General features: G+C 43.1%; 1 protein-coding gene across 3 annotated transcripts; it reads left to right on the forward strand.

Moving 5' to 3' along the window:
- The first annotated feature begins 223 nt into the window (after window positions 1-223).
- Sp1 (Sp1 transcription factor) lies at window positions 224-23448 on the forward strand. 3 transcript variants are annotated; one of them, XM_027396695.2, is made up of 6 exons: window positions 224-478; window positions 2190-2347; window positions 2634-4143; window positions 15386-15554; window positions 20316-20515; window positions 20916-23448. In XM_027396695.2, exons 1-6 carry the CDS (start codon window positions 472-474, stop codon window positions 21227-21229), a joined length of 2358 nt encoding a protein of 785 aa, XP_027252496.1. In that variant the 5' UTR covers window positions 224-471; the 3' UTR covers window positions 21230-23448. The 3 variants fall into 3 exon arrangements, with proteins under 3 accessions (XP_027252496.1, XP_027252498.1, XP_027252497.1); XM_027396697.2 differs by having other exon boundaries at window positions 2778-4143; XM_027396696.2 differs by lacking the exon at window positions 224-478 and adding an exon at window positions 915-1051.
- Window positions 23449-24507: the final 1059 nt, after the last annotated feature.

The following is a 24507-nucleotide window of genomic DNA, read 5'->3' on the forward strand; positions in this document are numbered from 1 at the left end:
AGATTCTAATTGGTCCTTGTCCTGTCACTCCTTCCTAAGCTCGTCCTATCACCACCGTTCACGGAGCCCGCCCGGCGAATCACTGGTTTCTCTCCAAGTCGATCTTCCTTATGTCCCGCCCACTCTCACTTCCTGAAGCTTTTATTGGCTGTTAGAGCTGAGAGGGCGGCCTTTTAAGGCGGACACCAGCACGCAAGTTGGTCTTACCCGCCTTTGCGAGGGAACGAGTCTTCCCATTGGGTCGTCTGCCCGCCTTTCTACTGCAAGGCTCTCCTTTCTCCCTCCTTCATTGGGCGGGGCAGCAGATAAGGGGCGGAGACTAGGCCGGGCTTGTGGCGCGCTGCTCCCTCCTCCTTACCCCCCCTCCCTGTCCGGTCCGGGTTCGCTTGCCTCGTCAGCGTCCGCGTTTTTCCTGGCCCCCCCCAACCCCCCCGGACAGGACCCCCTTGAGCTCGCCCCTCAGCTGCCACCATGAGCGGTAAGGATGAGTCCACTCCATGCCTAGGGGTGGGAGGGGAGTGAGGGGGCGCGCGCGAGGGCCGACCGGGCGGTCCCCGCTGTGAGGGGGGGCGGGCGGGAGGCGGCGGCGGCGGCCTTGGTCCCGCCCGGGGCGGAGGGAAGGGAGGGAGAAGGGGCAGTCGCGGGGCCTCGGAGGAGGAGGGGGATGGGCCACCCGCCCCGGGGGAGGGGGCAGCGTGGCCTCGCCCGCCCCCTGCCCGCCCCGGCCACGGGGGACGGGCCTTACCCCCCACTACTCGGCCTGCCGCCTGAGGCTCCTCCCGTCGGGGGCTGGCGCCGCGGGGGCGGCCCGACCAGTGCAGGCCCCGCCTGGGCCAACCGCCTCCCCGGTCCGCCCTCCGGTCACTGCCTGCCCCAGGCCCTCCCCCGCACCCCCGAACATTTCCCTTCCCCCATCTGACCCGCCCTTTCCACGCCCCTCACCCCGAAAACGCCCCTTCCTTCTAAGGCCCGCCCTCTCAGCCCCAAACCTGGGTTCTAAGCCCTAGACCACTTTAGCCCCTTACCTGTATCCTCAGAAGTGTCCCTATCGGTACTTATGATGTACTCTGTCTGTTCCTGTTTTTATTTATTTAGCTTTACACTTGGTCTTTCTCCATCTCTCTTAATCCTAATTTTAGCACATTTTTCCATCCAACCACATGTTGGGTCTCTTCTTCCTCCCAGAATGCTTTTTTTTTTTTACTTTTGAGACAGGGTCTGTGTGGTACTATGAAAACCAGGCTGGCCTTAAACTTTTAGCCATCCTCATGCCTCTTCCTCCTGAGTGCTGAGATTACAGAGTGTGCCATGCCAACACTAGGGGCAACTAGTATTCCTGAGATACTGCCCTCAAATTCCCTTTTTCAGAAATGCTATTTGTCTTGTTTAAGGCCAGGTCTCACTCTAGTCCAGATAGACTTAGAACTGATGAACAGGTGTGAGTCACCATGCCTGGCTTCCAAAGCACTTTTTTGGGGGGTGGGGGTGGGGATGGGGGTTTGAGACACGGTTTCTCTGTGGCTTTGAAGGCTGTCCTGGAATTCACTCTGCAGACTAGGCTGGCCTTGAAGTCACAGAGATCTGCCTGCCTCCGCCTCCTAAGTGCTGGGATTAAAGGTGTGTGCCTTCACTGCTGCCACCACCACCATCCAGCTCGAAAGCGCTTTCTTTTTGGTTTTTTAAGACAGGGTTTCCCTGTGGCTTTGGAGGCTGTCCTGGAACTAGCTCTTGTAGACCAGGCTGGTCTCAAACTCAGAGTGATCCACCTGCCTCTGCCTACGGAGTGCTGGGATTAAAGGCGTGCGCCACCACTGCCCAGCCCAAAGCGCTTTTTGAATGGTTTTTGACTTTAATTTTGTACATGGGGAAATAGTGGCCCATCTTGGACACCATTGAGGCACATGCCTGTTCTGCATGCCTGGCATGAGATGCTGGCATCTCAACTGATGTAACTGAAAATTTCTTTGAACTCTTATTTCTCTTGCCTCCATGTCCCTCTTGCCTCCACTTCCAAATTCTGAGATTTCAGGCCTATCACCATATCTATATCTGGCCCTATTTCCTTTTTTACTCTGCTTTTAAACATTCTATTAGTCATTAGGCTGGTTATCAGAGCCTTATTTTAAACCTTTGGGTGATTTTTTTTCTCCTTCTTCCACTTTAAGTTATTGTTTTGTAATTATTTTTAGATCAAGATCACTCCATGGATGAAGTGACAGCCGTGAAGATTGAAAAAGGTGTTGGTGGCAATAACGGGGGTAACGGTAATGGTGGTGGTGCATCTTTTTCTCAGACTCGGAGCAGCAGCACAGGCAGTAGCAGCAGCAGTGGTGTCGGAGGAGGGCAGGTGAGTGATCAGTCAAAGGTGGGGAAGGTGTTGAGGGTGTAAATATTCTTAGAAAGTTCCTTAATCAAAAAGCTGGGAGAAAAAAAATACAGTAGTGAAGTACACACAGAAAGATAGATGATCTAGAGGGTCCCCAAATAAGAAAGTTGGAACAGTACACAAAAGTCAGCATTTTATTTCTGGTTTTTGCTCTTTATATGCCTGCATTGTTGCTGTTTGTCTGTTGAATACTGCCCCCTAGGCAGGCTATTGGGTGCCACTAACTCCTTTCCTCTCTTCTGGCCAGGAATCCCAGCCATCTCCTTTGGCTCTGCTGGCAGCAACCTGCAGCAGAATTGAGTCACCCAATGAGAACAGCAACAACTCCCAGGGTCCGAGTCAGTCAGGGGGCACAGGTGAACTTGACCTCACAGCCACACAACTTTCACAGGGTGCCAATGGCTGGCAGATCATCTCTTCCTCCTCTGGGGCTACCCCTACCTCAAAGGAACAGAGTGGCAACAGTACCAATGGCAGCAATGGCAGCGAGTCTTCCAAGAATCGTACAGTCTCTGGTGGGCAGTATGTTGTGGCTGCTACCCCCAACTTACAAAACCAGCAAGTTCTGACAGGTCTACCTGGAGTAATGCCTAATATTCAGTATCAAGTAATCCCACAGTTCCAGACTGTTGATGGGCAGCAGCTGCAGTTTGCTGCCACTGGGGCTCAAGTGCAGCAGGATGGTTCTGGTCAAATACAGATCATACCGGGTGCAAACCAACAGATCATCACAAATAGAGGAAGTGGGGGCAACATAATTGCTGCTATGCCAAATCTACTCCAGCAGGCTGTCCCCCTCCAAGGCCTTGCAAATAATGTGCTCTCAGGACAGACTCAGTATGTGACCAACGTTCCAGTGGCCCTGAATGGGAACATCACCTTGCTGCCTGTCAACAGTGTTTCTGCAGCTACCTTGACTCCCAGCTCTCAGGCAGTCACCATCAGCAGTTCTGGATCCCAGGAGAGCGGCTCACAGCCTGTTACCTCAGGGACTGCTATCAGTTCTGCCAGCTTGGTGTCATCACAAGCTAGCTCCAGCTCCTTTTTCACCAATGCCAATAGCTACTCTACAACTACTACCACCAGCAACATGGGAATCATGAACTTTACCACCAGCGGATCGTCAGGAACCAGTTCTCAAGGCCAGACACCCCAGAGGGTTGGTGGGCTACAAGGGTCCGATTCTCTCAACATCCAGCAGAACCAGACATCAGGAGGCTCACTGCAAGGAAGTCAGCAAAAAGAAGGAGAGCAAAGTCAGACACAGCAACAACAAATTCTTATTCAGCCTCAGCTAGTTCAAGGGGGACAAGCTCTTCAGGCCCTCCAAGCAGCACCATTATCAGGGCAAACCTTCACAACTCAAGCTATTTCCCAGGAAACCCTCCAGAACCTTCAGCTTCAGGCTGTTCAGAACTCTGGTCCCATCATCATTCGGACACCAACAGTGGGGCCCAACGGACAGGTCAGTTGGCAGACTCTTCAGCTGCAGAACCTTCAAGTTCAGAACCCACAAGCCCAGACAATCACCTTGGCCCCTATGCAGGGCGTTTCCTTGGGGCAGACTAGCAGCAGCAATACTACCCTTACACCCATTGCCTCAGCTGCCTCCATTCCTGCTGGCACAGTCACTGTGAATGCTGCACAACTTTCCTCCATGCCAGGCCTCCAGACCATTAACCTCAGTGCATTGGGCACTTCAGGGATCCAGGTGCACCAGCTTCCAGGCCTGCCTTTGGCTATAGCAAATGCCCCAGGTAAGACATCCATTCTTTTGCATTTATTACAAACTAACTCTAATGCTTCCCTGAAACTATTGAATCCAAAGGGGGGAATAGACCCTTCTGAGATGTCCCTTCAAGGAGTAATTAATCAGGCAAGTGTAAAATGGTTTATTTAAGACATGTTGAGCTGATTCAATAGAAATGTTTTTTTAGTTAATCTGATGAGAAAGGGCTACTTCTGGGTAATGTCCTGTGTCTTGGTACCACAAAATAAAGTTTGGTGAGCTTTCTGCATAGGGTCAGGTACTAAATAATTTAGGTCTTGAGAGCCACATATATTCTCAGTCATATTTCATATTCTCTTTGGTTTTCCCCTTACCCAGCCGTGATAGGGATTGAACATATATGGCCTTCTGAATCTCTTGCACACTAGCCTGATATATCCCCAGCCCCATGGTTTGCAATTTGTTTTTCAAAAAAACCCTTTTAAGAATGTAAAAGTGAGGTAGCCTGGCTGCCTCCACTTGGGAAGCTGAGGCAGGCGGATCTTTTCAAGTTGGAGGCCAGCCTGATTTACAAAGTGAGTTCCAGGACAGCCAGAGCTATTACACAGAGTTTCTGTCTTGGGAAAAAAAAAATGTAAAACTTGATGAGGCAAGTGAATATCTGTGATCTCAAGGCCTTCCTGATCTACATAGTTCCAGGGCTATTTAGAAACCCTGTCTCAAAGATTGTAAGATTGGAGCCAGGTGGTGGTGGTCCACCCCTTTAATCCCAACACTTGAGAGGCAGTGGTAGGCAGATCTCTGTGAGTTCGAGGACAGCCTGGTCTACAGAGTGAGTGTCACCATAGGCTCCAAAGCTATACAGAAATTCTGTCTCAAAAAATAAAACAAAACAAAAGACCAGGATTGCTAACTGGTACAGTGCATGTCTAACATGTGTCTAAATACTGGATTCATCTCAGGACCATACTGAAAAGTCCTTTTTTTTTTTTGGTAACCTTGGAATTTGGTCAGTCCCTATGAATGCTGGGATCACAGACATGTGCTGTCATGATCAGTCCCACCACAAAAATTAAAAAAAAAAAAAAATGTAAAACTACTCTTTACTTCTAGGGTTGCCTTTCTTCTCAGCTTCCTCCTTCATTTCTTTTTTATTTTATGTGTATGGGTGTTTTGCATGCATGTGTATGGACTACATGAATTTGCGGTGCTCGTGGAGGCCAGAAAAGGGAGTTATCAGATACCCTGGATCTAGAGGTAGTTGGTAGCCTGCCATGTGGATGGGTTCTAGGAATCAAACCTGGTTCCTCTGGAAGAGTAGTAGGTCTCTGCCTGCCCCAACCCCCTGTGTGTGTGTGTGTGTGAAATTTGTCCTGGAATTCACCATGTAGACAGGATGACTTTGAACTCACAGATCTGCTTGCCTTTGTCTTTTAAGGAAGAAGATGTTTATTTTGGCTGACAGTTTTGTGTGATTAAATGTGTTGAATATACTACATTTTGTGGAGAAGGCATGGCTACTGGGATAGTACCTCCTTCCTTCAGTGACAGGAGCAGGAAGCATGCAACTCCTCATATCTTGGTTGGTTCAGGAAGCTAGCTAGCTCAATAGCCTTCTTTTGGTCTTCGGACCACATAGGTTACAGATTGTGATGATTAAACTTGAACAGTCTTCTCATTGGTTGTCGCTCATAATTGAGGGGAAAATGTCTTAATTGATTACAGAGTGAGTTCCAGGACAGCCAGGGCTACATTGAAAAACTCATGTCTCAACAACTCTTTCCCCACCAACACACTCTCTCTCTGTCTCTGTCTGTCTCTCTCTCTGTCTCTGTCTCTCTGTCTCTCTCTCACAAGCTGCTGGCTATATGGGGAAGTCCTATCTCAAAAAACAATACAAAAAAAACCCCATGAAAACCAACAGAATGATCTTAGAAAAAGCCAAAAATCAGAGCCATAAAATAAAAATGAAAGTCTTTTTAAAAGAGTGCGTTATTTTAAAATACATTGTGAGTCTGGTGTGTGTCCTTTGTCAGGGGAGGATGAGGCAAGAGGCTCAGTGCCAGTTTGAACTACATAGTGATTCCTTGTTTCCCCCCCAAAGTTGTTGTTTGTTTTTTGAGACAGTTTTTCTGTGTAGCTTTGGTGCCTGCCCTGGAACTCCTTCTGTAGACCAGGCTTAAAGAGATCTGCTTGCTTCTGCCTCCCGAGTGCTGAGATCAAAGGTGTGCACCACCATCACCCAGCAAAAATAAGTTTTAAAATTTATCATGTAGGTCAGTGTGTGTGTGTGTGTGTGTGTGTGTGTGTGTGTGTGTGTGTGTGTGTGTGTGTATTTTGAGCTAGTATATTTGGGGGGAGTTGGACATAGGGTCTTTGTTTTTTGTTCTGTTTTTTGTTTTGTTTTGTTTTGCTTTTTTGGTTTTTTGAGACAGGGTTTCTCTGTGGCTTTGGAGGTGTCCTGGTACTAGCTCTTGTAGACCAGACTAGTCTTGAACTCACAATGATCCACCTGCCTCTGCCTCCCGAGTGCTGGGATTAAAGGCGTGTGCCACCACGCCCGGCTTGTTTTGTTTTTTGTTTGTTTCTTTGTTTTGTTTTTTGGAGACAGGGTTTCTCTGTATAGCTCTGGCTGTACTAGGACTCCCTTTGTAGATGTTGGCCTTGAACTCACAGAGTCCTGCCTGCCTCTGCATCTATAGTGTTGGGATTTAAGGTGTGTGTCACCCAGTAGTGCACAGAGTCTTATTCTGTAGCCCAAGCTAACATAATTTACCTGTAGGAGCCACTAACACTTAGATCTAATTTATAATTAAATACAATAAAAAGATTAACAGAAAAAAGCCTGGCTGTGGTGGCCTACACCTTTAATCCCAGCAATTGGGAGGCAGGAGGCAGGTGGATCTTTGTGAGTTCAAGGCCAGCCTGGCCTACAGAACTATACAGAGAAACCCTGTCTCAAAAAACAAAAAAAAAAAACAAACAAAAAAAGGAGGTATAGTTACATAGAGACTTAGACTTCCAGCTATATAGTTGTTACAAAATATCTTATTTTATCCTCTTTTCTGATACAGTATTGCATACTAGAAAACTCTAACAATACTTTCAAACTGTTCCCAGTACAGTGTAGTAGAAAGCCCATTGAATGTGAAACAATCTTTTTTATTTATTTTCTTATTTTTTTTTAAGACAAGGTTTCTTTGTGTAGCTCTGGCTGTCTTGGAACTAGCTCTGTAGAGTGCTGGGATTAAAGGTGTGGGCCACCACCACCCAGTGGTGGCTGATTGTGAAACAATCTTTATGTTCTGAAATGAGGTAGGTAGCCATAGAAACTACAGCTTTGGGCCATATTTGGGTTCATACCTTGAATTACAGTATTCTGGAGGCAGAGGCAGGCTGAGGAGGTCAACCTGGATCTATATAATCCAAGCCAGCCAGGGTTACATACACAATGACTCTTTTCTTAAAAGAGAAAATGCTTGGCAGTGGTGTGGCATGCCTTTAAACTCTGCACCGGGGAGTCAGGCAGGCAGATCTCTTGAGTTCAAAGCCAGCCTGGTCTACAGAGCGAGTTCCAGGACAGCCAGGGCAACACAGAAAACCTGTCATGAGAGATACTGAAGACTATAGTGTTCCTCATGCTCATTCATTTTGTCTGTTTACATTTAACATAAAAGATAACTTTTAAAATGCTTGCTTAAGGTTTCTTGTTGATGTTTATTCTTTCCGTGCTGAATACCCAAGCAAAGGCATAAATCTAGAACCAAGATAAACTCATACTTTTGTGTCCCATGTTTTTCATTCTTTGCTCCTGGTGGGTGGTAGTAGTGAGGGAAGGGACCACCCTGTTAACTGAGGTTAGTTTCCAAAATGAAATGATACATAGATTCCTAGAGTTATTTTTTGTTAGTTTGGCTTGTTCTGTTTTTAAATAAACCACAGACTTTTTTTCTTTTTTAACCAACACCTTTGTCTTTTTATCAGTAGCCTTTTCTCTCATTTTATATTCTTAATTTGCAAATCTCTCCCCTCTCAGCCTCTGTCAAACACTGAAAACTTGCTTTGGATGTGCATAGGGGCAGCTTTAAAAAATTGAGTTTGGTTGAATGTTTAGGAGTTCTAACAGAGAGAGAACATAGGGCTGGGCTTTGGCATGAGAATAAACAGATTTATCTTGATGTCTATAATTCACTCATGAAGAAAATTTCAGGCACTAAAAATAAAAATTCTACATCTTCTAAGTTTTATTAGGGTCAGGAAAATGTTTTGTCCTAATAGTTAAGTTGAATGTGATACTGGGATTGGTTTTCCAGCAGTCTGACTAAAGTTGGGGTCAGATTGCCGACCTAATTTGTTTAAAAAATTTGTGTTTTCGACTAGTGACTGTGAACATTAGAAATCATTGTAAAAATGTTTTCTTTTTTCAGAGATGGAGTCTTAATTTGTAGTTTAGATTGGCTTGAGACATACTATGTAGTACAGGCTGGCTTCAAACTTGTGGCAGTCCTCCTGCTTCAGCCAATGAATGTTGTTGGGATTACAGATAGGAGCATGCACAATCAGCCAGAATTAGCGTTTTGTACCAAAAAATCATATGAGAAGCATTTCTATATGTATTATCAGCCAGGTAGTGGTGGTGCACACCTTTAATCCCAGCACTCGGGAGGCAGAGGCGGGTGGATCTCTGTGGGTTCGAGACCAGCCTGGTCTACAAGAGCTAGTTCCAGCACAGCCCCCAAAGCCACAGAGAAACTGTCTCAGGAACAAAAAAAAAAGTCTGTTCTTTCTGTTCTCTCCTCTCTTCTATTTCCAGGGTGTTATGTAACACAGGTTGCCCTCTAGCTGTGTAGTGGAGGCTAAACTTCAACTCCTGATCCTACAGCCTCTACTTCTCAAGTTGCCATGATTAGGGGTTTAACCTCAACACCCAATGAAAACTGTTTCTGTGTAAATGTTTTTTAAAAATGATTTATTTATTTTTATCTTATATGCACGAGTGTTTTATATGTCTGAGGGTGTCTGATCCCCTGGAATGGAGTTATAGATAGTTGTGAACAGCTGTGTGGATGCTGGGAATTGAACCCAGATCCTCTGAGTTGCCAGTGCCCTTAGCCATGGAGCTGTTAGCTGTCTCTCAGAACCCCTTGTAGAAAGCTTTTTTTTTTTTTTCTTAAAGATTTTATTTATTTATTTTGTGTACAACATTCTGCTTCCATGTCTATCTGCACACCAGAAGAGGGCACCAGATCTCATTACAGATGGTTGTGCGCCACCATGTGGTTGCTGGAAATTACACTCAGGACCTCTGGAAGAGTAACCAGTGCTTTTAACCTCTGAGCCATCTCTCCAGCCCCCTTACATGTGCTTCCATGTTTTTTAGGCTGTGAGTTGTTTATAGAAACTGGGCAGTATTACCTGTTATACAAGTTCGGATTTGCCTAATTTTTGTTTGCCTGCCTTAGCTGAATTAGTTTGAAGTTTTTTTTTTTTTTTTTTCAACAGGAAATACCTAGGTTATAACAAGGATTTGCTTTTTTTTTTTAAGATTTTATTTATTTATTTATTTATTTGGTTTTACGAGGCAGGGTTTCTCTGTGTAGCTTTGGAGGCTGTCCTGGAACTAGCTCTTGTAGACTAGGCTGGCCTCAAACTCACAGAGATCCACCTGCCTCTGTCTCCCGAGTGCTGGGATTAAATGCATGTGCCACCACCGCCCAGCATAAGATTTATTTTTATTATTTTATGTTTATGAGTGTTTTGCCTGCATGTATGCTTGTGTGTCACATATGTGCTGGGTGCAGGAGGTTGTGAACCTCCATTTGGATTCTGGTCTTTTGAAGCAAGTGCCCTTAACTGCTGACCCAACTCTCCTGCCCCCAAAGATTTGTTTTTTAGGAGATGAGGGAACTTTTCACTAAGCAGTGGTGGCATACATCTTTAATCCCAACACTCAGGAGGCAGAGGCAGAGGCAGGTGGATCTCTGTGAGTTTGAGGCCAGCCTGGTCTCCAGAGCAAGTTCCAGACAGCCAAAAACAAAACAAAACAAAAACAAAAACACCACGAGAGAGAGAGAGAGAGAGAGAGAGAGAGAGAGAGAGAGTGTGTGTGTGTGTGTGTGTGTTTTGAGGGTGGGGGAGGGAATTTAAGTTCCGACCTTTCTTCCTTTAGCCTTCTCCTTTCCCTACATTTTATTTATTTATTTTCAAGGCAGGTTTCCCAGACATACTTGGGACTTGTGTTTGTCTTGTCAGCTAGTCTGTTAACCTGAAAACTTCCTCTGTCTTCTTGTTTCTGTCCAACTAAGACCTAGGGTTACAAGCGTGCACAGGACAGTGATTGTTATGTGGGTTCTGGTACCTGAATCTAGTCCACATGATTGAGCTGGGAGCATTCTTTAACTGTAGAGCTTTACTTGAGCACACCCACATTCTCTGTTGGTGTGTAGAAATATGCAGAAACCAGAGGTTAACATTACGTAACTTCCTCAGCTACTTTAAAATATGTCTTATTCAGTAAGATTTATTGTTTTATGTGTATGTCTTACCTGTGTGTATGTGTGTACACCACATTTGTGCCTGAATGCCTGAAGAGGTCAGAAGAGGATATCAATGAAAGCAGAGTATTACAAGCGCCAATGAGATATTGTTCAGGGATACTGTGCTCATGTTCTCTAAGAATGTACCTAGAGAAGAAATTATAGAGGGTATGGAATGGATAAATGACAGTTTTTTTTGTTCAGTTTGGAAGTTTAGTTCATAAGTGTTTTAAGTTTTTGTTTTTTTGTTTTATTTATTGTTTTGTTTTTTTGGTTTTTCAAGACAGGGTTTCTCTCTGTAGCTTTGGAGCCTATCCTGGTACTCGCTTTGGAGACCAGGCTGGCCTCGAACTCACAGAAATCCACCTGCCTCTGCCTCCTGAGTGCTGGGATTAAAGGCGTGCGCCACCAATGCCTGGCTTGTGAACTATTTCTACTTGTATTTATGTGCTGCTATTGTGCTAGAGAATGAATTGATGCTGAAAGTACACAATAGCCAGGAATGGTGGCTTCTGCCTATGAATCCTAGCAGTTGGGAAATTGAGACAGGTTTTTCAAACGCTTTGTTTTATTTTACTCTCTGAGTAGCTGAGGCTGTCATTGAATTCAGTATGTGACAGTGACCTCAGACTGACCATATTCTTGTCACTTCACTTTCTGAGTGCTGGAATTACGGGTATTCGGCATCATGACCTTCCTTTCTAACCTGTACTCTTTGATTCATGATGATGACAAAACTCAAGCTTTAGCTGGGAACATTATCAAAACTTACAGTTAGGGAACATTACCAAAACCGAAATTAATATTTAGATTTAATGGAGAGACTTCCAAAATATCTATGTTCCTAAAATTTGTTCAGACCCCCTCTTTTCTCCTTTTTGTCTTTAACTATGTAGGAGGGTGGTATAACGTTTAGTCACAGTGACATCTAGTGGTGAAAGCCATTAACATTTTTTACTTAACCATATGGAAAACTACCCATTTTTAAATCTACCAAAAAAAAAATTTAAAGAAAAAAAGAAATGGTAGCCTGGTGGTGGTGGTGGCGCATGCCTTTAATCCCAGCACTCGGGAGGCAGAGGCAGGCGGATCTCTGTGAGTTCGAGACCAGCCTGGTCTACAAGCGCTAGTTCCAGGACAGCCTCCAAAGCCACAGGGAAACCCTGTCTTGAAAAACCAAAAAAAAAAAAAAAAGGAATGGTAATATACCAAAGAGAGAATTATACAGTCTAAACTTTTGGTTCCATAGATATTTTCACTGATAAAAAAAAATTACGGAAAATATAAAAGGGAGGGGAAAAATAATGCTTCCCATCACAATTTGTAGCATGAATTCTCTTTGCCCTTAATAATAAAAACTTGGAGTCAAGCTATCAGGGAGTGAAAGCTGAAGGATCAGAGAAGCAGAGCAACTAGCCACTAGAGTTCTTATCTCAGTGCTCAGATCAAGGGGAGATCCTGTCCTCTCTCTGCCTAGCCATATCCCTTCCTATCTTTGCCTCCTTAGTGCTGGGATTAAAGGCATGTAACTCCCAAGTACTGGGAATAAAGGTGTAAGCCACCACTACTTGGCTGTTTCTCTTTTGGACTGGATCAATTTCGTATAGCCCAGGGTGGCCTTGAACTCACAGATCCACCTGCCTCGTCTCTTCCCCAGTGCTGGGATTAAAGGTGTGGACACCACTTCCTGGCCTCTGTGGCTAACTCGTATGACTAGCTCTTCACTCTGATCTTCAGGAAAGTTTTGTTAGATCATTTAAAAAAGTATATCACCCCAACAGTCACCAATTAAACTATTGTTTGTGTGTGAATGCATGACAGGATAACCCTTTATAGCCCAGACTGGCTTTGGTTTTACTATCCTCCTGCATATCTGCCTGCTAGTGCTGAAATTACAGCCATATTCCATTCTTCTCAGCATGAATATTCAAAGACTTTTTTGTTTTTTTTTTTTTTGTTGTTTTGTTTTTTGTTTTGTTTTTTTTTGTTTTTTTTTTTGGTGTGTGGGGGTGGTGGTTTGAGGCAGGGTTTCTCTGAGGCTTAGGAGGAACTAGCTCTTGTAGACCAGGCTGGTCTCAAACTCACAGAGATATGTCTACCTAGTACTGGAGTAAAGATGTGTCTGTGTTTTGGGGGGCGGGGGTGCCGTTCAAAAATTTTCTTGTGTAATTGAATAATTGGATTTTTTTTTCTTTTTTTTTTTTTTTTTTTTTTTTTTTTTTTTGAGACAGGACTTCTCTGTGTAGTCCTGGCTGTCTTGGAGCTCACTTTGTAGACTAGGCTGGTCTACAAACAACTCGGAGACCTCTGCCTCTGCCTCTGCCTCTGAAATGCTGAGATTAAAGGCATGGGCCACCACACATGGCCAGAGAACTAGTTGGTATTTATTTATTTAGGTTTTTTGAGGCAGGATTTCTCTGTGTAGCTTTGGAGCCTGTCCTGGAACTCCCTCTGTAGACCAGGCTGGCCTGAATTCACAGTGATCAGATTCTCCTCTCTCTGCATCCTAAGTGCTGGGATTAAAGGGGTGTGCCACCACCACCCAGTCCCAGAGAACCAGTTTTAAGTATTTATGTAAAATACATTTAAGTTTGTATATCATAACCAGTCATTGGTGTGCACAGACCAGCCTGGTCTACAAGAGCTAGTTCCAGGACAGCCTCCAAAGCCACAGAGAGGGCTGGAGAGATGGCTCAGAGATTAAGAGCACTGACTGCTCTACCAGAGGTCCTGAGTTCAATCCCAGAAACAATATGGTGGCTCACAACCATCTGTTATGAGATCTGGTGCCCTCTTCTGGTGTGCAGGTATACAAGGAAGCAGAATGTTGTATATGTAATAAATAAATAAATAAAATTTAAAAAATAAATGATTCAGGAAACATTAAAAAAAAAAAGCCACAGAGAAACCCTGTCTCAAAAAAAGGTTTGTGTATCAAGTGTATGCCTGCTGCCCATAGAGATCAAATCCCCTGGAACTGGAGTTACAGGCAATTGTGAGCAGTCAACATCTTTCCAGCTCCCATGCCTAGGTTTTTTTCTCCCTATGATGCCCAGTGTTTTTTTCTTTGTTTTTCTCAGAGATCTATGCTTGCTCTGTCATATATTCTCAGCCCTCCTCACATTTTTGGGGGGGAAAGGAAGGGAGAGGAGGTTTTCATTAAGTTGCCCATGTTATCTTCTGATCTCTCTGGCACCCCAAATACATGCAGTACACTCATACACATAAATGAATTAAAAATACTCTCATCAGATTGCTTGTAGACAAGTATGTAGGCCATTTTCTTGACAGGAGGACCCAGCACACTGGGGGATGGGTCTCTCCTGGATAGGTGGTCCTAGATAGTCTACCAGAATAAGCAAGCCTTGGAGATTAAGCCAATCCTGTCTCTCGGTTCTTGTATCAAGTTCCTGGCCTGATTTCCCTCATTATGGAGTATGATCTAAGAGTTGTAAGATAAGATAAACCCAGTTCCAGGACACCCTACAAAGCTATAGAGAAACCTTGTCTCGAAAATCTCAAAGAAAGGGCTGGAGAGATGGCTCAGAGGTTGAGAGCGCCAACTGCTCTTCCAGAGGTCCTGAGTTCAATTCCCAGCAACCACATGGTAGTTCTCAACCATTGGTTATGAGATCTGGTGTCCTCTTCTGGTGTGCAGATACACATGGAAGCAGAATGTTGTATACATAATAAATAAAATCTTTAAAAAAACAAAAGAATAAAAGAAACCCCCCCCCCAAAAAAATGAAATAAATCCTTTGCTTCCCAAGTTGTTTTTTTTGTCATGGTACTTATCACAGCAAGATGACAGATAAGAAACCAGAATCCCAAGTAGAATTTTTGGAAATATATGGAAACTAGCCTTCAGACTGGTAGAATGCTTGCCTACTATGTGGAGGCCCTTGGCTCAGTTCCTAGAATGGTGATTTGTTTTACAGTTACTGACATTTTAATTTCATCATGCTTTAGTAATTCCCAAGGTTTTAACTTTTAGGTCATGGCTTTACCTACACTTCTTTACTTTGAAGAAAATAAAAAGATATAACATTTATAGTTGTTTCAGAAATGGATGCTAGAGGTAACAGCTCAGTTTGCCCAAGACTGTCATTAAACTGCCTCTGGTTTCCTAGTTATTTTCATCACAGGAAGGCCAATCTTTAATTTATCTCATTGCTTAACTAGTACCATATTTTAAGATTAAACTGTTCTTTTCTAAAACTGTTATTAAAAGGGATGGGGAACAAATTCCAATATGTTGATGTCATGTTGACTTTTTTATTTGACATGGGTCTTACTCTTTAGCCAAGGTTAGTCTGGACCTACTATGTAAACTTAAACCTGTAATCACTTGGGAGTCCCTCAGGTACTTACTTGGGAGGTTGATTCAGAAGCCTAGGAGTTCAAGGACAACCTGGGCAAAGCAAGACCTTATGTCAGATTATAAAAAGAGATCTTGATGCAGTGGTGCCATATTGGCTAGTGAGATGGCTCAGCAGATAAAGGCATTCGCATCAAGGCTGATTGATAGCCTGAGATTGATTATTAGAACCCATGTGGTGGAAGAGAACTGATTTCTAAATGATGACCTCTGGCTTGGACAAGCATACTACACACACCACTCATGGAAGAAAGAACTGTAATTAAAAGTTGGTACTGTGAATGTAATATCAGTGATGTTTCTATAGCTGTTCTATCCTGTCCACTGCCACCTTTCTCCTTTTCTTTTTATTTCAGGTGATCATGGAGCTCAACTTGGCCTCCATGGATCTGGTGGTGATGGGATGCATGATGAGACAGCAGGTGGAGAAGAAGGAGAGAACAGCCCTGATCCCCAACCCCAAGCTGGTAGGAGGACTCGGCGGGAAGCATGTACATGCCCCTATTGTAAAGACAGTGAAGGAAGGTGAGTTCATTCTCTTGAATATGGAGTTTGTTTTGTTTTTGAATGTAAATAAATTAAAAATGGACTTAGAAATAAGAGGGAAAGGGCATATATATATATATATAATATTATAATATATACATATATACATATATACATATATACATACATACATACATACATATATATATATTCAAGACACAGGGAACTGGGCCTGGTGGCGCATGCTTTTAGTTCTAGCAGCACTTGGGAGGCAGAGGCAGGCCTGGTCTACAAAGTGAGTTCTGGGACAGCCAGAGCTTTACACAGACAAACCCTGTCTTTAAGAAAAAAAGCAGGTGTGTGTGTGTGTGGTTGTGGGTGTGGGTGGGTGTGGGTGGGTGTGGCGGGTAGTAGCTCCGCCGTTAAAGAGTAGGCTCACAACCAAAAAAAAAAGGAACGAAGAAACCCAAAACAACCCCCCCAACAAAAAAAACAAACAAACATTGGAGGGCTGGGTGTGTAGCTCAGTTGGTAAAGGGCTTACCTAGCATTTATGGAGTCCTGAGTTTGAATCACAGCACTTAATAAAGCAGTGTGGTCACACATGCCTGTAATTGCATGTTGTCTGGAGATGCAACACATACATGTATCTACTTAACCCCAGAGTGTATTGTATAGAGAGTGTATAAAGTGAGGGTTTTGACACCAGGTGCATTAAGTGCAGACATGACCTCTCCAAGGTATGGTTGAGGGGAAGGTTTTTATTGTAGACATGAGGAGAGTACAGTCAAAGTCCAGAGCGGAGAGAGAAAGTAGTAGACTAAACATGGCCAATAGATTGGACCCAGCCATGAGAGAGAAGCGGGGAAGAGAGTGGGAAAGGAAGATAAAATGTGAGAGGCAAGAGAGTGCATATTGGAAATGACAGGGTTATATGGGAGCGAGAAGCTTGGGAGGAAAGTGATCTGGAGAAGTATAGGGGTAGTGGTGGGGTAAGAAGAGCCAGGATGGACTCTGTAACAGGTATTTGCTATGCTGAGAGAACCTGGAGGCTAGCATGTGCTTTGATGTGCTAATGGGCATCACAGTTAGCCATTTGGACCTAAAAAGGATCCCATGACAGACCAAAGTATGGTAGCATCAAAGCCCAACTTGGTGAACCAGTGAGTTTTATTGGGATTAGTTAAAGGAATATGGGGTGAGGGGCTACTTACAGAAAAGGAGTAGAAGGCTGAGCATTGGTGGTGCATACCTTTAATCCTAGTACTCGGGAGGCAGAGGCAGGTGGATCTCTGTGAGTTTAAGACCAGCCTGGTCTATAAGAGCTAGTTCCAGGACAGCCTCCAAAGCAGTACAGAGAAACCCTGTCTCAAACCTCCCACCCCCACAAAAAAAAGAAAGAAAGAAAAGAAAAGGAGCAGAAGTGACTCAAAGACGTCTGAATCACCAAAGCCTACTCCAGCATAGATGAGTTTACAAAAGCTGAAGAACTGGAGCATGCAGGCAGCCAGTATCCCTTCTGTCCAGATCAGTTGGTCTAAGCCCCTTCAAGGCAGCTCTCTGGGCTCTTGAGAGTCTTCTCCTTGCAACTTGGCTTGTCTGAGAGTAACTCATGGCTGGCTGGCTTTATCTTTTACTCTTGGAAGGGACCTAGTGAATCTGATCAGTTTCAGGGGCTTCCTGAAACTGTTTTGAGTTGTTCATCCTCTGTTTTATGGGAGATAGTGTGTTTTAACCCCAGAGTATATTGCTACACAACATCCTTGCACTTGGGAGGTGAAATCAGAAATATATTTTATATTTGGTTCTCTGGCTAGGTGTAGTGGTGCATGCCTTTAATTTTAGCACTCAAAGGCAGAGAGGCTGGCGAATCTCTTGAATTTGAGCCCAGCCTGGCCTCCAGAGGTTTTTGAGACAAGGTCTCACCATTCAGCCTCATAGAGATCTCTTACTTCTGCCTCACAAGTGTTGGGATTAAAGACATGCTGCCACACTCAACAGTCCTTATTTTATTTTTGGGGGTGGGGTGGGGTACAATGTTTGACTCTTGTGGAACTCACTGTTCAGACCAAGCTGGCCTCACATTCACAGAGATACTCCTGCCTCTGCCTCACCAGTGTTTGGACTAAATATGTGAGGCACCACATCCAGCTCCTTATTTTATTGTACATGGAATCAGGTTCTTGCTACAATATCCTTGCTTGGCCTTGAATTTTTGGTTCTTGTGCCTCATTCTCCCAAGTAGCTGAGATTACAAGGATGAACCTCTATTCCTTCTTTCACCCTTAAGATTTAGGCCTGGAGTAATGGCTCAGGTTTGTTTTGTTTGTTTGGTTTTTCGAGACAAGATTTGTCTATGTAGTTTTGGCTATCCTGGAACTTGCTCTTGCACATGAAAATAAATAAAAAGAGAACAAGGGCTAGTAAAATGCAGCTTTGTGGTACAGCACTTGCATTTCAAAAAAGTATGCAAGAAAGTCAATGAAGCCAGGTTTGTTAGTGATTCACATCTGCTACTTTAGCACTTGGAAGGTATGGACAGTAAATTGCAAGTTTGAGAATAAGTCTAGTCCAAAAGCCACTTCAAGACCAACATGAACTGAATAAAATAGGCTGTCTCAAAAAAAAAAAAAAAAAAAATCTCATGGAACAAGGCATAATGGTACGTAGCTGTAATCCTCATCACCCAAGAGGCAGAGGCAGAGGCAGAGGCAGAAGGATAACCCTAAGTTTGAGGCCAACCTGGTCTACAAGTTCCAGGGCAACGGTTATACAATGAGGCATTGTCTCAATAATAGGTAAGTAAATAAATAAACTCACAAGCTGGAGATGAACTCAGTGGTAGAACACTTGCCCAGCATTCAGAGTCAATAAGAAATCAAAACTAAAAACAAGAGCTGCATAATATGACCTACTCAAATGTACTATATTAGCCTTTTGCAGCATCTGACCCCACCTCCCAAGTGCTGGGTTGCAATGGCTGAGTATTTAAGGGCAGTTGTTGTTCTTGCAGAGAACTAAAGTGGCAACTCACAACCATCTGTAACTCCAGTTCCACAGGATCTGGCACCCTCTTCTGGCCTCTTTGGCCACAAATATTCATGCAGGCAAAACATCAAATAAATAAATCTTAGAAAAAGATTTCAGGCTGGTCAGGAATAGTGGCACATGTCTTTAATTCAAGAGTTGGGTGGATCTTCATGAGTTCCAATCCTGCCTTGTCTACATAGTGAGTTCTAGTTTAGCTAGAGTTTATACAGTGGAACCCTAGCTCAAAAACAAAACAAATACATGTATATATAGATTTAGGACTATAATTGATCTCTCTTTGGCCTAGAGAAGTCAGATGGAGCTAGATAGCTTAATGATTAATACCAAGTATCTGTTGTTTCAGTAAGATTTCTTATAGCTGGGAGGTCGCAGTGCACACCTTTAATTCCAGTGGTGGGGATAGGGGTGGGGGACAACACTGAGGCAAGTGGGTCTCTGTGAGTTGAGTCCAGCCTAGTTTACAGATAGAGTTGCAGGACAGCCAAGGCAATACAAAAAACCCGTCTTGAAAAGAAAAAAGAAAAAGATTGTTTGCAAAACAGCAATAAATAGAAACCTGCTTCTTGTAATGAGTCCCCCCCCACCCCACCCCCGTAGCTTTAGGAAAATTACATGTTTTAACAGTTCTGTTATCACTCAAAAAGACAAATATATTTATTCCAGGTGCTTTTTTTTTCCTTGAGTCACGCTTTCTCTGTGTAGCCCTGACTATCTTGTGGACCAGGCTGGTCTTGAACTCAAGAGATCTGCCTGCCTCTGCCTCCCAAGTCCTGGGATTAAAGGTGCTCCATCACTGCCCATCTCTTAATCAAGATGTATATTTTTCCACCAAGATTTTTCTTTCACTGAATTTTCTAGAGATTTGCTCATTTTGTGTATATGAATGTTTCTTGAATATATGTATGTATGCCACGTGCATGCAGATACAACCTGTGGAGCCCAGGAGAGGGCATCTGATTCCCTGAAAAGATTCATTTGCTTAGTTGGGAAGCTGTGTATCATGGTATACATATAAAAAGTTGGAGGATCACTTGAGGGAAGTGTTCTGGGGATTGAATTTAATGTCATACTTGGTGGCAAGAACCTTTACCTGCTAAGCTGTCTTGTTTCCTCCTGAATATTTTTTTCTTACTAGCCTGTAACAGTTCTCTTAAGTCTTACTCTTTTCTTTGTAGTCACTGTATTTTCTATGTAGCCGTGGCTGTCCTGGAACTCACTTTGTAGACCAGGCTGGCCTCGAACTCACAGAGATCCACCTGCCAGTGCCTTCCAGGTGTTGGTATTAAAGGTTGATGCCACCACTGTCCAGCTTAAAAAAGTACTGTTTTGGTTTTTTCGAGACAGGGTTTCTTTGTGGCTTTGGAGGCTGTCCTGGAACTGGCTTTTGTAGACCAGACTGGTCTCGAACTCACAGAGATCCACCTGCTTCTGCCTCCCAAGTGCTGGGATTAAATGCATGTGCCACCACTGCCAGGCTAAAAAATACTTTTAAAAAATGTAAATCTTAGTGACAAGTATGGTGGCACACACTTTTAATCCCATCGCTAAGCAAGCAGAGGCAGGTGGATTTCTGAGTTCAAGGCCAGCCTGGTCAATTTATGGAGTTCCAGTACAGCCAGAGCTATATATAGAGAGATCTGTATCCAAAACAAAAGAATGGGTTAGGTAATTGCTGCTGACACTTCTTGATTCCTTAATTTCTGTCTCCATAAATTAATTATTAATTATTAATTATGTTCTCATTCTTAGAGGCTCTGGAGACCCTGGTAAAAAGAAACAGCACATTTGTCACATTCAAGGATGTGGCAAAGTATATGGCAAGACCTCACATCTCCGGGCACACTTGCGCTGGCATACAGGGGAGAGGCCATTCATGTGTAACTGGTCATACTGCGGGAAGCGCTTCACACGTTCAGATGAGCTTCAGAGACATAAACGCACACATACAGGTATGACCTAAGGGAAGAGAAAAAGAGTAGTAGACAAAGAGAAGACATGATATGCCTATGAAATAACTGAAAATCCTGAACAATTTATACGTGAAACAGTGTGTCTCAAAGAGCACTTGGATTAATCTGGAAGGTTTTAAGAAGGAGCTCCATTTTAAATGGGACTTTTTAAAAAGGTTTTTTCATTTATTATATATACAGTGAGGGCACCAAATCTCATTCAGATGGTTGTGATTGCTGGGATTGAACTCAAGACCTCTGGAAGAGCAGTCTATGCTCTTAACCTCTGAGCCATCTTTCTAGCCCCCCCCCCTTAAGTGGGATTTGAAGGATAAATATCAACCCAATCTTTATTTTGACTACTTTTGAACTAAGTTATCTTTTGCTTTTTTTTATTTAGGTGAGAAGAAATTTGCGTGCCCTGAGTGCCCCAAGCGTTTCATGAGGAGTGATCACCTGTCAAAGCATATCAAGACCCATCAGAACAAAAAGGGAGGCCCAGGTGTCGCCCTGAGTGTGGGCACTTTGCCCCTGGACAGTGGGGCAGGTTCAGAAGGCAGTGGCACTGCCACTCCTTCAGCCCTTATTGCCACCAATATGGTAGCCATGGAAGCCATCTGTCCAGAGGGTATTGCCCGTCTTGCCAACAGTGGCATCAACGTCATGCAGGTGACAGAGCTACAGTCCATTAATATCAGTGGCAATGGTTTCTGAGATTAGATACCTAGAGCCAGAGACATATGGGCCAATACCCACCAAGCCTGGGATGCAAGATAGCATGGGTCCAAGAGACATGTGGAAGAGAGAGCCATGAGGCATTAATGTGCTTGGTGGTGGGAAGAATTGGGGGAGGGTACAAGAGAAGAGATGGGATTGTGGCACCAATCTGTCACTGGTGACTTCTTGAAAATGGAAAATATTAGTGAAATTTCTGTTGGTGCCACCCTTTGATAAGCATTTATTTCATCCCAGGTTCTTCTTACACTTCTTACCCCAGCCTCCCCTTCCTGCGTTTCCCCTCTGAGCTCTCCCATGATGGATCCCCACTCCCCACCCCCAAAGCCATCATGCCTTGATAAATATATATGATCATTGAAATACTTTTTAACAAAAACAGATTCTATATTATATATATATATATAAAAAATATATAGAGATGCTTTCACAGGGGTTGGCTGGGAGGAGGAAAAAAGACCATTTTGTGACCAAAAAATACCTTGGTCATTTTTTTTTTTTTTTTAATATTGCCTTATTTCTCAATGGCTGAGCCTTATCATGACACATCAAGCTTTTCTATAAATGTTGTCCTGGCATCCCACCAGAGTAAGCAAATGCTGTGCTTTTAGTTCATATATACATACATAATGTGTCTTCTTCCTTAATTTTTGTCATTTTATTTGGGATCAGCTCCTTGCGCTCCTTTCCTGACTCAGTCTTTTTTTTTTCTCCCCTTCTCTCACATGATCACTTCCTGTGTTGTTTTTGACAATGATCTCTGAATTAGGCCCTTCACTCATTATTTTAAAGAGCTTAGTTCCAACTGCAGAATGGACAGCCTTGAAGTGCAGCCTGATGCTTGAAGTAGCTATGGGGAGTGTTATTACTACTGACGCAGGCACCTTCTCAGTGCTGGAGAGTCAAAACCATTTCCCTTTGTTAGCTGCTCTAAACATCCGGAGTCAGAAGTCTCTATGTGGAATTGTTTAAAAGGCCCTTGGAGAGAGATAATCTGGGATCAGTGTGTATAAACTGTCAAAAAATGGTCAAATAGTAGGCAGCAGCTTTTAGTAGGAAAAAGATGTTCTCAGAAAAGAAAATAACTCAGTCTCAGTTATTGGAATTATTTGGATTTCAGTATCATTGTCTTCCAAATAGCCCTAAGCCTTAATGTAGGGGCTTCTGAGTTCACACACTGAAAGGAAGTACACTTCCTCTTTTGAACATTTCTGTAGTTCTTGTTAATGTTTGAATGTTAAGGAACATTAGCCAGCGAATCTGTTCTGACTTTTCATGCTGTAGAATGCAAAACTTGTGCCAGTGACAAAAGAATAGTTCTTTAAAAATTTTCCCCCTTAACTCTTCCTTATATGTACGTGGGTGTTTGTAAGGGAAAGGGAAGCACACAATCATGGGAACGATGGCCCAGAACAAAAAGAAATCTTGTCTTACCACTGTGGATTATAGGAGAGATCGGGAGAAATTATCCTGCTTTTTCCATGGCCTGATTCCAGAAGTGACTGATCCAAAAATTATATCGGCAGGGAAACTCAGTGCATTTGACACCGAGACTTAAATGCAACCAGAATTGTCCTCAAGGCCCAGCCATTAAAGCATTGTCTCTCTTGACCTTCTGGTATCTTGTCAGAGAGCCTTTCACTGTGAGGAAGTGTGGAAGTGGTTGTGTGTATGTGTGTAATCTATTAGGTTGGGGATAGGTTTTCTGTTAGCCAATATTTAAAGAGACCTGCAATAAAAAATTACCCTGATCTGATAGAGAAAGTAAATTGTGTATGACTGTGTGTATGAATGGGTGTTTGTGCCTGTATATATCTACGTGCAGATGAGAACTTATATTTGAAATTGTTGGAAAGTAAATTCAGATTAAAATGCCTTTCAGGCCTGTTACCTAGGAATTGGTTATAAAACTTGGGTATGTTCTTGAGGTCAGTTCTCTGCTTATGCTAAATCAGTTACAATTATGAATGGGGTGGGGGATCTCCTAGTGCACTTTCTAAAGAAGAAACTATTTTTGTGTTTGAAAATGAAATCAACATCCAAATCTATAGCAGAGTCCTTGTTTTAAACTCTTCTTTATCTTGGCTACAAATAGATTATACTATTATTATACATTTTATGTGAATTCCATCTAAACTAGATTCTTGGTAAGTTTGTGGTGTTGTTAGTCTGAAATACAAGAGCTGTTAATCCTGTAACATTAGTCTATTTCATTTGGTCCTTTCTGTGCAGACTTAATACTGTTATCAAGACTCAGGAAATAATATTTTAAGGCATTTTTCCCAGATCACGTTATTAATGTTGAAGTAAAAGTTATCTGTCCTCAGTCACCATGAACCTTTTATCCCCACAGAAAAGCAGAACTCAAACCTTGTTATTTTATGTCTATAATCATGTACTATGGCATCTCTGGAGGAAGGGGCAGGCAGGATAACTCACTGGAGTGTGCAGTATTTTGCTAGATCATTTCAAGGAATAGAATCTTGTTCAGTGTGAGGTGATTAGATAATGATGCCAAGGACTATAAGCCTGTAGAGAAGTTATTTGATAGTGTTTTCTCTCTTGGGTGAAAAGCTGATGATTTACACTCAACATCTGCTTCATTAACATTACCATGAATTAATTTGCATCAGACCTCTTCTACTTTTCCTATTTTCTTCTCCAGTGTCTTATTTGACCCTAAAATGGGAGCAATTTCTACTTCTGTCTTCCTGTCTATGAGCCACTTGGCCTTTTTCACAGACAAGAGACTGCATTCCTCCAGTCAGTCTCATTACTGAAAAAGAACGTTCCCCAAACTTTTGGCCATCAGAATTTAACTAATTGACCTGCATATTGCTTCTGAAATTCTTTTCATTGCTTTTTTGTAGTTTGGTTTGGGTTTTTTGTTTGTTTGTTTGTTTTTTTGTGTTTTTTTTTTTTGTTTGTTTTTTTTTTTTTTTTTTTTTTTTTGGTCTGTTTTGTAGCCCAGGCTAGCCTGGAACTCACTATGTAACCCAGACTGGCCTTGAGCTTTGGATAATTTTTTGCCTCCTAAGTGCTGGGATTATAGGTATATGCCACCATGCCACCATGTCCAGCCTTCATGATCTTTTACTTTTCTTTCTTTTTTTTTTTTTTTTTCCAAATGATTATACCTTGCAGGGTGGTAGGTGACCACAAATGTGATAAAATCTTGTTGGGTCTGTCTATGTAACCTTCCCTGGTCTGAACTTACAAATAGTCCAGACTGACCTTGAACTTTGAGATCTCACCTC

This window comes from Cricetulus griseus, chromosome 2 (genome assembly GCF_003668045.3).
Source record: "Cricetulus griseus strain 17A/GY chromosome 2, alternate assembly CriGri-PICRH-1.0, whole genome shotgun sequence".
Lineage (NCBI taxonomy): Eukaryota > Metazoa > Chordata > Mammalia > Rodentia > Cricetidae > Cricetulus > Cricetulus griseus.